This window comes from Temnothorax curvispinosus, unplaced genomic scaffold (assembly GCF_003070985.1).
Source record: "Temnothorax curvispinosus isolate PA1 unplaced genomic scaffold, ASM307098v1 QBEX01004771.1, whole genome shotgun sequence".
Classification (NCBI taxonomy): domain Eukaryota; kingdom Metazoa; phylum Arthropoda; class Insecta; order Hymenoptera; family Formicidae; genus Temnothorax; species Temnothorax curvispinosus.
Window position 1 is genome coordinate 105092 of NW_020214551.1, and position 14373 is coordinate 119464.

General features: G+C 37.2%; 2 protein-coding genes across 24 annotated transcripts; one reads left to right on the top strand and one right to left on the bottom strand.

The window, feature by feature from the left end:
• Nucleotides 1-412: 412 nt before the first annotated feature.
• On the bottom strand, nt 413-11896 carry LOC112453990 (cytoplasmic dynein 1 intermediate chain). 23 transcript variants are annotated; one of them, XM_025015094.1, is made up of 14 exons: nt 11704-11896; nt 11155-11278; nt 10946-11042; nt 10756-10861; nt 10559-10686; nt 8833-8868; nt 7162-7182; nt 4814-4861; nt 3017-3172; nt 2788-2944; nt 2303-2675; nt 1962-2193; nt 1447-1874; nt 413-1323 (listed from the first exon to the last, which is right to left on the bottom strand). In XM_025015094.1, the coding sequence occupies exons 2-14, from the start codon at nt 11254-11256 to the stop codon at nt 1162-1164; spliced, it is 2046 nt and encodes a 681-aa protein (XP_024870862.1). In that variant the 5' UTR covers nt 11257-11278; nt 11704-11896; the 3' UTR covers nt 413-1161. The 23 variants fall into 23 exon arrangements, with proteins under 23 accessions (XP_024870862.1, XP_024870859.1, XP_024870855.1 ...); XM_025015091.1 differs by having other exon boundaries at nt 3017-3196; nt 10559-10689; XM_025015087.1 differs by having other exon boundaries at nt 8833-8946; nt 10559-10689.
• Nucleotides 11897-12010: 114 nt separating this feature from the next.
• LOC112453996 (NADH dehydrogenase [ubiquinone] 1 beta subcomplex subunit 9) lies at nt 12011-13581 on the top strand. The gene is made up of 2 exons (XM_025015117.1): nt 12011-12231; nt 12764-13581. Exons 1-2 carry the CDS (start codon nt 12122-12124, stop codon nt 13086-13088), a joined length of 435 nt encoding a protein of 144 aa, XP_024870885.1. The 5' UTR covers nt 12011-12121; the 3' UTR covers nt 13089-13581.
• The last annotated feature ends 792 nt before the right edge of the window (nt 13582-14373 follow it).

Genomic DNA, 14373 nt, shown 5'->3' on the forward strand with positions numbered 1-14373 from the left:
ACCACTGGCCGGTGGCGTCACCGATCGGCGCTGGCGTTGGCCGCTGGCGCCTGTGACGTCAGCGGCCGATGCATCATCCCCTTTTAACCCCTTCCTCTCTCGTTCCATTAATGACCCCTGGGACCCAACCAACCCTGCAGGTCCGTTCACTCGAATTTTCATTCCGGGACGTCTGTAGGAGAAATTTACCGACTCGGAAAAAAACTGATCGGAAGAGACTTTAATCGATGATCAATGCGTAACACAAAAGTCGCCGTTCTAATTATTCATCGATGCGTCACTAATCGCAGGAATGGCGTCATCTTTATTTATATAACGACCTGCAAACGATAATATTCTTTGTACGAAGAAATGACGCAACAACGTGACGCGAATTAAATAGAAACGTACGCTTAAAAAGGTCCATTTGCAATATTTCGCAATAAATGACGTGTATTTGCAACAACATTTACGAGATGATACAAAAACGCCTAATAAATATACATTTCTAAAAATAGCGATGATTGTTACTTGAAAAAAATGAACGAATAAAACGACGTGCGTAAACAAATTATTTGACTGGGGAAATATATATAAATATATTACACAGCTTAATGAGTATGTGTGTTCCTTTCTCTTTACATAACAATTCAGAGAATATTTCATCTTTGAAGTTTCAATCAGTGGTTTTAATTTCCTAAATTTGACAACATGTAATATTATCTCAAGTGCTTGGCGATAAATACCGATAAATTGTCGTGCGAAACGTATTTGAGCTAAATCACAACAAATTATATAAAATAATCCTTCAAAATACGATTAAAGCATTATTTACAATTCTGATATATCATAGATTTACTCAACTAATACTTATAATTTTAGTTGAACATATATTTTTGTATTATAGAATAATTATTATTAATGCTTAACACGTTAATAATATGTATATTTTCCAAGGATGAAGAGTTGTTTCGATATAGTCATTGTTTCATTAACGAAGAAAAATGGAGAGAAAAATTGGCAACTAATCTTTCAATATTACATTCAGTAAAATCATTGTGGAAGCCAAACCTCTCCCTTGGGTTCTTATTTTTCAATATTTTATACACGTGCAAGTGTAATCAATTCCTGGAAAAAGTTACTATGGCAATTACATCGCTAGAGCAAATAAACGTATGGTTTTTATCTCAGAGGCACTGACGAAATGGATGTCATAGATGTTAACGAAGACGGCCCGGAACTAAGATTAAGTTTATCCAGTTCTTCATCCGCTTTATTGTTTTTCAGGTCCTGTTGCGTGTACAGGAACTTGTTCCATTCGTCAATCCTTGGATGAGCTAGATGCTATATTGAAAAAAAAAAAGAATCAAATATAGAGAATGTTTTTGCACAAGTTTCAGCACGCAACATTGCCTACGTTATCATATAAACAGCCGAGAAAATCTTCAAAGTGATCATCTTACGTACCTCGGCGACATCGTAGACCCATATTTTCCCAGTATCGTCACCGACAGTGACATGCAATCCACTTGGCGTCCACGATACCCTGTTCAGAGCAGGGCACCCATCAACGACGACGCTGGCGGTGGGTACCTCCGTATCCTGATTCAGATTCCACAAATCCAGCCTGCCGGAATCATCGACAGAGGCGAACAGCGCCGGGTGCGTCGGAGACCATGCGACGTCATAGACGTAGTCGCCATTGTGCTCGAAAGAGTAGAGCGGCTTATTCTCTTTTAGGCTCCAGAGTTTGATAGTCCAGTCTAGGGAAGATGTCAGGAATAGATGAGAGAAGTCTATTCCGCCCTGCACCGCGTGTGCGCTAACGCCAGTGACCGGCCCCTGATGACCCTCGTACGTTTCCGTCAACCCGGCGCGGCTACCGTGTCGGCAGGCTATTTGACAAAATTAAAATGTTGTTAATTCTTTTAGTTTACTCTTCATATATTCTCACGTTGGTATATGTGGACACGCATACATACCCGAGTAAACGGTCCCGTCCTCACTTCCCATGACGAAATTGTTAACGTCGCCATGCGGGAAGGCCAAGCACGTGGCGGCAATCGCTTTCGATTGCTTCGTGTGCAATTCTAATGCTTCTTGCGGTTGTGACAGCATGTCCAAACTCCACGAGCACAATTTGCCGTCTGTCGAAATGCTGATCAGATTGTGCGCGTTTTGCGTTCCAACGACGTTCAAGCAGTATACCGGGTGCTGCAGATCAAGTACGTACTTGTACGTTCTCGCACTCTAAGCTTAGAAGCCTAAAAAGCTCAACTAGCTACGTGATGTATCTTGATGGAAGGTGATATGTGATACTTACAGTGTGCGCAGTGGCTGACAAGGGAGTGCGTTGTATGGGAGTCCTCTTTTGCACTCGATTGTCCCAAAGCACAATTTGACCGGAGTAGGTGCCGCCCAGGATCAAGTTCGGGTGGAATCTGGCGAACGTGGTGGACATAACGGGCGATTGACAGTGAAAGATAAACTCTGGCGTGGTTTTCTTGAATTTCGTATTCCAGATTAGGCATACGCCGTCAGGATCGTTCGGAGTGTCATCGTTGTTATTGTACGAAGCCGCTAAAAGCTCGGGGAACTGCGGCGACCAGTCCATGGAGGTTACACAACGATTACGGGACCATCGCTCGCAAATGAACGAGCGATTCAACCACAACCGTTGATGACTCTTCTCGTCCCTGCAACACGTCACACGTCAGAACGGTCATTTACGTCGAGCAGAACGTCTATGACGTTTCAAACAGCTATACTGCCTTAGAAACAAAGAAAGATTGATTGAAAAAAACACACATTCCGTCTTCGCCGTCCATAGTGCCAGCATAATCGGTGTAGATATCGACCGATTCGCCCAGTGCTCTCTCCACGATTCTGCTGGTACGATCGAGGAATCGTTGGAAGTCTTCCGACAGGATAATCATTTGCTTCTCTTCTTCGCTAAGCTCCCGTACTGCGGGATTAATCAAAAGTATCAAGATTTTTGGCCAGTGAACAGAACCAAGGAGATTGATGGTCCACGCACCTTCTTTCTTGGGCTTCTCTTTCTGCTTCTCTTGCTCTACCTGTGTAACGGCAGGCTGGACTTCCTTAACTTGCGGTAATCCGTGAGGAAGGATTCCCGGTGGGAGCTTACTCTGGAAACCGTCCATGTGCGGCAAGCTATTTTCTTCGTCTTCGGCTTGGCCATCATCAAATGTCAAAACTGTGGTGAATAAGCTGGTTCCGCCACAAGTACCCTAACTTGGATGTAACTACCTAGCTACTGATCTATACCTATTTATTTAGACGTCGACTAATGATCTAATTTACAAAAGTATCGCTTTTATATTAAATAAAAGAGAAGAGCTAGTTTCTTTTTTGCAACAAATATTGAAATGCTTTGAAGAATATCTATAGCGCAGTAATCTAACATCTTGAATTCACATCTAAGAGAAAAACAACACTGTGCATTCTGTTAAAATCCCAACATTCGTTTCTGCAACATTTTGCATTTGTCTTTACACCTCAAGTGCCGAAAAAACGTTACATGCCAGCGTGTTATTTAGAAAAAAAGAAAAAAAAACAAATTACGATTGTTTTCTTCACACGTTCTTTAATATGAATTGCACAGGTAGCTGCCAACTTGCAAATGTTTAACGAAATCTCATTTCGAAGGAGCAACATCTAAAAGCATTGATAAATGCCATATCGAATAATTTACCATGCTGGAAATTTACCATTGCTAAGGTTTCATATATAGAGGAAAAAAAATTTATGAGTGTGAGCCTAGATGACATGCAAAATTAACCACATGTACGAAAGGTGGACTGCTTGTTGGTGGACTGTCGTAAATAGCATTGATTTTACATTTTTCCATCGTATCTTTTTTTCACGTGTGTCTCTCCACCCTTTGTTGGCATGCAGCACCTCGATGAGGTGGAATGATGCGTGAGAAATGAGAAGAAAAATGAACGTGGACGTTACAAGTAACAAGAGATTACTACGTTTCCCTTTACCAGTGTACGTACTATTATATTACTGATTATGTAATCATCAACGGGAAATTATCATGTAGAATGTGACACGTGCGTGAGGTTTCACCATCTCTCTCTCTCTCTCTCTCTCTCTCTCTCTCTCTCTCTCTCTCTCTCTCCCCCCTATGACACTATTATCGTATAATGATCAATGATGAACAAATTTATAAATTAATAAATAAAAATCAATGGTCCGATGAAGACGGAAAAGAAGTGGGTTTACAGCCGTGCGATCGTGTAAATTAAATCTTCTTGAAATAATAAAAACAATAAATGAATGCACCGGCGAGTGGAGACGATTTAACGCAACTTTCCAGGTCTCATGCAGTACCGATTAAAATTACAACATCTACAACTGCGACAAATAAAATAAATTAGCATTTAAGATTCTCTCTGTCGCTTTACTTTTTAAAAAATAATAAATCTTAATTAAAAGTGCTAAATCTTTAAATCTTCAATCATTAGACAACTCACAGTATACAGTATCCCGCCTCAAAAAATAACAAAGCTCAATATATCTGCATGCGCAATACGGAGACGGATAAAAGCGGATTTATCTTAGATTATGTAAAGAGAAATTTAAAAAAAAATTTATATATTTTATAAAATAAAGCAAATCATCAAGCAAGTTGTAAACGCTAGCGACAATTCCCTTCGTTCAGTGCATATATAAGACAGAGACGACAAATTGCAAAGAAAGTTACGTAAAGATATTACTTTTAAGCGCAACTTTGTGAGGGTGTGAGGTTTATGGACATGTCTGTGAGATAATTAAACAAAATCGTCTCTAGAGAGGAATTACCTACCTGTAAATTCGTCCTCCCATTCTAAACCAGGATTTAGATTGTACTCGTCTTGAAGGAGGGAAAAGAAAATGTCAATCAATTTGATATCCTATTTGCCGGACGTGTTTGTAGCGCTTTTGAAATATATATTTCTTTAAATAGACATTATTGATGCATAATAATACATGTACAAAAGCTAAAAGTTACTTGAGTCTTTCACTTCGCTTTATCTCACGTCTCTAATGTGAAATATTTCGCCGGGATTTTTACCGTTACATCATTCTCGCGATAACGTATTATGCAATATAAGATTCAACTAACTTTTCTTATTTTGTCATGCAAAATACATCAACACGCGCTCGAGAAACTTGAAAGTAGCACGTGAATTTGATAAATCATAATAGTCGACATATCTATTTACATGCGTACAATATTCCCATTAGCAACGGCTGTGTATATTTCGGAGTATATTTCAATATACTACGTTAAACTCACTAAAGCGTTTAATAAGAGAAGTCTCTTACTTCTTAAAATATGTAAAAGTTTTTTAATCTCTTCGCTTAAATATTGAATAAAAAAAATTCATAGGAATCTCTTCTCATCTGACGAGGTAGGATATTTCTCGGAAAATAAATCTGGCACAAGAACTCATTGTTTCGGAAAAATTTCAAAAGTTTTTATAGCAAATTAAAATGAAGACAAATAAGGGATCATGAACGTGAAATAACGATTTAATACAACATACTGACATCTCCGACTATTGAAATAAAAACTGCATGTTCTTTTTTCCACGTCTTTCGATTAATGAGACTCGACATATTTATAACACGTACTTTCCGACTGGCAGTGAAAATAAACCTGTCAATATTCATAAGATAGAAAAACAAGTGCGCGATGTACATATTTTGAGAATGCTGTATAGCTATGCTGCGATATATTCGTATGGACACGTACATGTGTCTGTCGTTTTAACTCTGTTAGGTCTATTAACTTTATTGCTACGCCACCCACGTGCTGTTAAGAAGCAATATTCTGCGACCGAAGAACATTTTATTAAAAAAAAAAAAAATGTTCCTGCGCCACTAAAAGCTCAAGCGACATATCTTTATATAAGGTATTGTATTAAAATGTTATATATATATATATATATATATATTATATCAGTGGTAAGTAATTTACTAAAAACAGAGTCAGAGTGTACCGAAAATAACGTGTGTAATATGTCATCTTCAACTTGAATTCAGTTAATATCCCACAACACCTTAGCTCTAGAAAAATTGTTTTCATGTTAGTAAGCATTAATGATGCGTTAGCATTCCCAAAGAGATTTCAGATAATGAACATCGCGCCGAGAACTCTGGAAGGTGCGTTAAGTTGTGACAAGATTTGCCAATGGATATATCTCTCTCTCTCTCAAAAGATTCTGATATCCTTGATGTGCCATGACGAGATGGCATCAAGAATACCATTAGTAGTTGTCAGAGCTTTATAACCGTTTTCATTAAACATTGCAATTCACCTTGTTTCTCTTTTTTACACTCACACATTCGTTTTATAATATTAATAAAGAAAACATATTCTTTTGGTAGCATGCCTACTATGTGAAATTAGTGATACATATCGTAAGAGACAGCTTGAAAGTATTGCAAAAATCGTGTTTGAAGAACACCAGGGAACGTCGAAACAACCATCTTCGAAATTTCTGCATGCTTTCCGAGAATCAGATATATGCAGACAGATTTGTGTAGTGTGCCTAATAGCAGATTTTTCTTTGATGTATAGAGTCGGGATGTCAGATAAATATTTGGAAAATAATAGATACCGTAAATAAAGAATAAATGCACCCAAAAATAGGCAAACTTAACGAAGAAGAGAGTCGGAAGAGGTATAAAAGCATATCCATAAGATAGTAAAGACCGATCAGGCTCCGGGTGGAGAGTTGTTTTGCATTCCTTGCTGACATTTCCTATTATGGAAAACGCTAAATTCTGGAGACGATATTCTTCATCCGTTTTCTAGTCTCGGCCGTATCTATTCCGAATAAAGGCAAGTAAAAGCACTATCTAGTATGTTGCAAATGTCATTAATTTAAAATGTATTGATGGGCTACGAATAATATACGCTATATTTTTGGCGAACAAATAGTAAATTTGGTAGTACGTTAATTTCTCTTATCTCTTAACACGTTCGTTTGGCGTAAATACGTTGGAATAGTATGTGAAATTTAATCCGAATAACGCGACGTACTCTTTGCCAGGAATCGCAGTTCTCAGAATAATCGTTGCCTCAAGTAATACAAACTGAATACAAGCTAAACCTAACTCTGAATCTAAAAATCGTTTTCAGAACCAAGAGAAATCATAACTTACCGTAATAGTCGAATGCATGAGCTGAGAAGGGAGGGAAAAAATTGTACTTAGTTACGATATCATAAGAATGCATTACGCTAATAACACCTCTCTACACTCAGACTCGTTAGTTCAGAATAAAAAAAAAGTCGAGTTTAAGCAAAATTCAAAACTGTACAAAAGGGTGATAAATAATTTTGTCACTGTAATGTCCGACGGTTTTAAAATTCGACTGTACATCCTATAGGGACAACGGCAAATAAATTTTTTAATGCTGCGTAAATTGTTTGCGAAAATTTCCAAAAAAGTAGATAACGATAAATAAAGTCGTAGCGTGTCATAGACATACGTTTCGATCAAGTTGTATCTTAAATAAAAAATTATGCTGAATGTAGTTAGGTGCATATATAATTTTGTAAATTCTTATATTGTGCGGTGCTTCGATTCCTATGCATGAGAGGAAACGTACATATTCAAAATGTTTATCGTTAGGGTAATTAATGTTTATCTTTCATGTTCAACACTTTCGTTTACTAGCGACGGTATAGAATGTTCATTAGTTTATTGATCCAATATTGTGGCGAAAACCTTAATTTTTTTTTTAGTTATCCCCAACAATAGATGCTCTTTAACGAATAAGCTGCAATATCTCACTTACATCCCTTGTCACACTTATGCCCACCCCCAAAGTTTCTCTGAAAAATCGATATTGATATCATTGTTCTTGTTAATATATAATAGAAACAATAAAGCAAATAATTTTTTAAGCGACGTGGACAATTATCTCAATGTTAGAGTATATACATATATCTTTGCACGTAATATTTTATCAAGAACATTAAAAAGAAGCTATTCACAAAGAAGCTATTTTTATATCTTATATATATATGCTTATACATATATATAATATATATACCTACGTCATTAGAGGTCATTATTTTTATATCTAAAAATATATTTGAAGAAATATTCTACATGTGAGCACAAATACCACGTCTCTACCAGCACGCATGAGTCATGGCATAACAATCTTGTAAGAATTTCAGTTTGTAATCGTACGTCGTATGTTTTCCCAACAAACAGGACGCCTAGAGTTAATGTGCTGTGTAATCTTAACTTTCTGTCAATCTGTCAATTATTTCATTAAACTATTGAAGCGTGAATAAGCTTTTTTATCATATGCAAGCAAACGGTTATCTGTGTGTATGTGGAAGTAAAACTATAATATATAAAAATCTAGAAGGAGATGGCAACAGTGAATACACTTGTAATATAAAAATCTCTTCATTCTCAATACAGTATAATTAATATATATATATATATATATATATATATATATATATATATATATATAGTAAATAAAAATTTCCACATACAAAACTCTTGCAGCACAATTCAAATGTAAAATCGGTTATTATAGCAACTTGTGTGTAATCTTCACGACTCCTCGTTGCCTTCACATAACTTGATATATATGAAGAAGAACGAAAAATCAAAGATTTTGCGGAGCAATGTTTAAAAAGCGCAAAGCACCCCAAAGATTAGATTCTACATCCCTTCATTTGGAACGCGCGACATATCTCTACCTTCCGATGTGTATCTCTACCTCTATAATGTAACGTCGTACGACAATTATGGAAGGGTAGTAAAAAAGTAGACAGAACATACATAGGTAGTTTGGTGCAGACCCACCTTTCCTGGGACGCCACCAGTCAGTCTCAAAGTAGCCTGCGGAGCAAGAGTGAGTTGGTGTTGTTGTTGAACAGGAGGAGTAGATGGTGTATGCAGAGGACGATGTGGACAGTCCTTGTGTCCAACACCGGATGAATCGATCAGATTGTATCGCAAGACAAGGGAACACGCGTATGTTTAATTAACACCGCAAGATCAGTTAGGTAACAAATACATATTTAAAAAATCTATCATGTATATATATATATATATATATATATATATATATATATATATATGCGTATATATTTATAAGTATAATATTCCTCTGTGTCAATCAAATGTATAATTATAAGAGGAAACATTTTTTTCCACCAAAATTCAGATTTTGTTATAATTAACGTTGCGCTATCTTTCATCACAGTAAAGTAGGTGGTATCGGAATAAAATATATAAAAATTTGTTAATCACTAACATAAATTGTTTGTGATCAGCTTTGTATTGTTAGCAAAATCCAAGACTGCGTGTGAGAGTAATCGTCAGCAAAACATATAATGTAGGTATTTAAGAACATCAAGGACTAACTGAATTTGCGGTTGTGTTCATGGAAATGAAAACGTTGCATAGGAAAAAGTTGCCACCACCAAAAAAACTTGTACCAAACCCAGATTGATTGTTAGATGCTTACTACTCGTTATATAATGACTAATATATGTTTGTTATACACATAATCTAAGGCTCACAATAAAAACTGTTATTCATTTTCAAATATAATAATACGTATAATAATATATTATTCATTTTTCTTATATATTATATATAAATGTTATTAGTACATATTGTATATTAAATATGTGCTGATTAATAATATTTGTGTCACTACATAAACACAATATGTTATTCTTTTAATGCCGAGTATTGTTTAAGTAATAAGATATTAAAAAATCATGTAAGTGTTGAAAACTATTAATCCTTCACAAATAATATGAAGGAAAAGTGCAAAATGATAATTGCGATGTAATGAATCATTAAATTCATGTTTTAGGAATATGTAAGTTTCCTCGCCGCTTTAAAATTAATTATAAGAAACAATTTAGAAGGTTAACTCAATCTTAATGTTATTCGTCATTCCAAAACAAAAAATTAAAAAAAATTGCACTTTTGTGTGATTAACATCATAATTTACCTCATTCGTAGTTAATACACGAAATAATTCACAATAATGCACAAAAATATTGTTAAGACTATCCATGTGGTTACAGACAGATTGTAACACAGTGTTGTAATAAAAAAAATATATATAGATATATAGAAGACTATCTTTTTTTATAGACCACCCACTTTACCATAATCAATTGTAAAAATTTTGTTGATGCGAGAACAATGGAATATGTGTACGTTGATATTTCAGTGATTTTAAAACACGCACTGTGTGTGAACGCGCTATAAACTTGTAAACTTACGTTGGCAATCGAGTATTAATAATTAATGGAATTATTTATAGTATAAAAAAATAGCCGAAAATATATAGTTAACAGATTAGATTCATATAAAATATAACAATATAAAACAACCATCTTGTAACCAATCGATCAGATTTAAGGACGTCTCAAAAATTAATTATATTTTAATTCCATCAATATTTATGTCTATCTAAAAACGTTTCTTTGCGAACGCACGAGTGAGATATAACACATATGTGCAATATAAATAAATCGATAAATATATAAGAGAAATATTGACTCACCGTCGTGGGATGTATGCGTGGTCTGAATGGTTTGCGTTTGCTTGCTGTAAACGACCGGTTCTTTTGGTGGAATGTTTGTGTGCGCCACGGAGACGATTGTGAGCTCCCGCGTCTTCCTTCGTCCCGCACTGCTTCGTATCACGATGCCAAGTTATAAATCGGTCTTGAAAAAATGCAAGAAAGATGCAAATAAATACCTTTGAGCAGACGTTATACTGGATGGCTGCAAGCTGGCGTCCGGTGTGGCCGTAGCACTTTGTTCAGGCGTCAGCGAGCTCATACTCGACAAACTAGAGAGCACGTCTGCAAACAGACAGAAACAGTTAGAGCGTTGCATAGGAAAAGATAGAGTTTATAATCAAACACCTGTAACGTGTATATGTGTACCTGACACTGGCGCTACGCCCAAAGAAGACAACATTGCATCTATCTCCTTGCGCTGATCCTTGTCCGTGCCAGCGGCACGAACGGTAGCTTCTTCTACCTATAATCCCAAGTGACGTGTTTATACGTGTCACAAGTCATCTTTACATTTTTACGTATGTACAAACTGAACACTGATCATTTTTCATTTATAAATCTCTCTTGTCCCTTACATCTTTCTGTTCTTTCTCCCTCCTGCGCCTCTCCTTCTCCTCCCTAATAGCTTGCAGCTTCGCCTTCTTCCTTTCTAGCTCGGCTTTACGATCGGACATCATCTTGTCGTCTAGCAATAGATTACTGAAAAATGATATCATAAACTCTAGAATGATAAGCACGTCAGACGTACAATGTGTCTGCTCCGTAAACGTGGCCGAGGAAGCTACCTAGCTACCACGAATAAAAGCCCACGGCCCAATGCAGTTATTGATTTCTCAGCGATGACGTCAACTTGGAGCTAAAACGTTGGTAACGTTAACGTTACCGTTACCGTTCGATTACGTGCGAGCGCGAAACTAACGCGTCTTCTCGGCCTTCTCGCCGCTCTCGAGCGTGATCCACCCAGAAGGACGCGCCAGTTTAGGCGAAAATACTTGGCACTGAAACGCGGCAAGACTTTGAACGATGCACCGACTCCCCGCTCGATCGAATCTGGGCGATGTCGCGACGTAACGGTGCGATCGCGGATCGCGGATCAGCCGCGACGGAAATGACGAGGCCCTTACCTTCGTTAAGGGCACGCAGCGGAGCGAGCACAGCGGAGCGATCTGACGTCCCAGGCTTTACTCCATTTTACACATCAATATCATTTCGAGGACGTCAAGGAATGACATGTAACGCCACGATTCTCTTCACGAGAGCACCGAGCACCAAGGCACCAACTAGCGCACAGTGCACGATGAAACCGTACGACTAACGACACACGACACACGACAGTCACGACACCTATCGACCTACGAGCAGCCTACGAGACTGTACGAGACCGAGTACGACCTACGACCGCTAGTTGTCGCTAGCGTCACTTAAGACGCCATATTGCTTTACGTCACCCCTCTGACTCTCCACGTACGTGTTTATTATTATAATTTATTACAAGGGTTGGTGCTTTCGGGGAGAGTTGTACGTTGTACGTTGTTTTAAACAATGGCACATCTTCCTTCGGAGCTCATATCGCACCAGCAGAAGGTGTGCAGGCTGTACAAGCGCGCCGTGCGCTGCATGGAGGATTGGGTGCACGAGATACACGACCGCAGGTATGTATACATCACCCAAAGTGGATCCATCGACGTCCGATTACGTTAATCAACGGACAACGATTAATTCTGTACATACAACCGACGCCGACGGGATCGATTAAAGCAACATTTCCAACTAATTTATTCTTAATCTACTCTTTCTTTCCAATCATTGGATCAAATTAGAATCAACTGATGATTCCATCTGTCAGTGAGATACAAGTAACACACAAGGTGTTACTTAGTTACTTGATTAAAGTTAACCGATTAAATTAATTGGAGTTTGGTTAAAATCACCACGCCGCCTGGCAGGCGGTGATCAATGCATTGATTCAAACGAAATGTTTCTTCGGAACACAAGAGACCGAGACAGTGCAAAGTACTGTCATTACGTGTGATGATTGTGATTAATGGGATGAAAGGACTCGATTAGCAAAGGATACGTGGAGTTTGTGGAAAACAATTCTATAGTTCAAATCCGCCCATTTAGTCCAGGGAATACGATGAATGACAATTACCGTAATACATTTCAATTATAATTCCTTTACAGATACCAGGCTGCGTTATTGAGAGAGCGCTTTGACAAGAATAAAAATATTAAGGATTTGAGTTATGCAAAGCATCTGCTACAGGAAGGAGAGAAAGAGCTCTTCTCAAAGATACATTATCAACCGATAACCTTTGCCAATTCAGCTACAGGAGGGGCATATGGCCGAAATGCTGACATCCCAGACTGGGTCTTGGATTACTGGCACCCTCTCGAGAAGGCTATGTACCCCAAGTATTTTGCGCGTCGTGAACAAATGAAGGACGAGTATGAGAAGTGGTATTTCGAAACCTATCCAGAGGAAAAGAAGAAGCTCGACAGTCATTAGAGGCGCCTGTAAAATATAAAATATTTGTGTTGTATCGACGCGACATTACTTGTAGATAATATTGTAATATAATGTGTATTGTTACATGAAAGTTTTCATTGCATAGACGTAGTATCCCCATCAGCCAACACCCCCTGTACGAAAATCGCTGTTTCGAAATCTGCGCATATACGAACAAGCGTACTCCGTTTTATACGTGTTTATTATATACGTAGAATACATAGCAAGCAACTTAGCATATCTCTATCCATAATTTAATTCATTATACATTCAACATATGTAATACTAACGTAGCACAAAGTAACATACGTAGCTTGAAGCTTTCGCGAACTTGCCTAAATCTCCTGTAACGTATACGGATAACACATAGTAAGAAATTATTGCGCTTGGACGTTTGTAATTTCGAATATTATCTCCGTCGTGACAATAACGGGCGAAATGTATATGATTTGTCTTATTTGCAAATAAATGAAATACCACTTGCGAACGTAAAGATCCGCGATATTTCACTTGCTAAATTGAATACTTTAGCAGCAAAGTTCTTTTCGTTGCTAAAGTACACGACGTCACTCATAATGTACGTACGACTGTCTTAAACATATACGTATAATCCGGATATTTATGATCGAAGATTACATATACGTTGCTACAGAAGTGACGATTCTATGAATTAAGTCTAAAGTCGCCAATAGATTTGTATTGTCCTGCAGTGCCCATGGACACTATTTTAGTGCACGATTCAACGTTCCTGCGTGATATGAAATTGTTTTTACTAACTTTAAAATATCAAAATCTTTCAGTGTTCGAAAGATTCAAAATGTAAGAAGTTTTTATGTCTAATTTGCAAATAAGTTGGCATACTTTGTAAAATACTACATGAATTTCGCAGAAATTATTATCACTTCTGCAATTTCATCTTCATCGAAAACAATATTACCGATTACTTACGCTATATAATATATGAACAAATATTTTTACCTATGTTACAAATCTTTCAACATTGATAGGTTCGATTTCGGAAGCGACGTTCGGAAATGGAATAAAGTGGAAAAAAATTGTCAACGTGCTATACTTGTGCTCAAGAAGAGGATTCGTGATAGATAAGTCATTTACGATGTAATGTCATTCACATGATATTTTGTACGAAATTACAGAGTTTATTACGTGCGGTAAATTAAAATCGGTAACTAGGTAAAACTACACGTTCCATTAATAAATACGATTTTTGAGTTTCTCAGCATATATCTTCCACATAGAATTCTCGCAGAATTCTGTTAATCATCAC

What these genes read in the sequence shown, in the direction of transcription:
- LOC112453990 (XM_025015080.1), bottom strand. Translation starts at nt 11,256, where the DNA reads ATGATGTCCGATCGTAAAGCCGAGCTAGAAAGGAAGAAGGCGAAGCTG. An exon ending in GGGCGTAGCGCCAGTGTCAG is followed by an intron (nt 10,862 to 10,945) that starts GTACACATATAC and finishes GTCTGTTTGCAG; the next exon opens with ACGTGCTCTCTAGTTTGTCG. An exon ending in ATGGACGGCGAAGACGGAAT is followed by an intron (nt 2,676 to 2,787) that starts GTGTGTTTTTTT and finishes GACGTGTTGCAG; the next exon opens with GGACGAGAAGAGTCATCAAC.
- LOC112453996 (XM_025015117.1), top strand. Translation starts at nt 12,122, where the DNA reads ATGGCACATCTTCCTTCGGAGCTCATATCGCACCAGCAGAAGGTGTGC. An exon ending in CACGAGATACACGACCGCAG is followed by an intron (nt 12,232 to 12,763) that starts GTATGTATACAT and finishes ATTCCTTTACAG; the next exon opens with ATACCAGGCTGCGTTATTGA.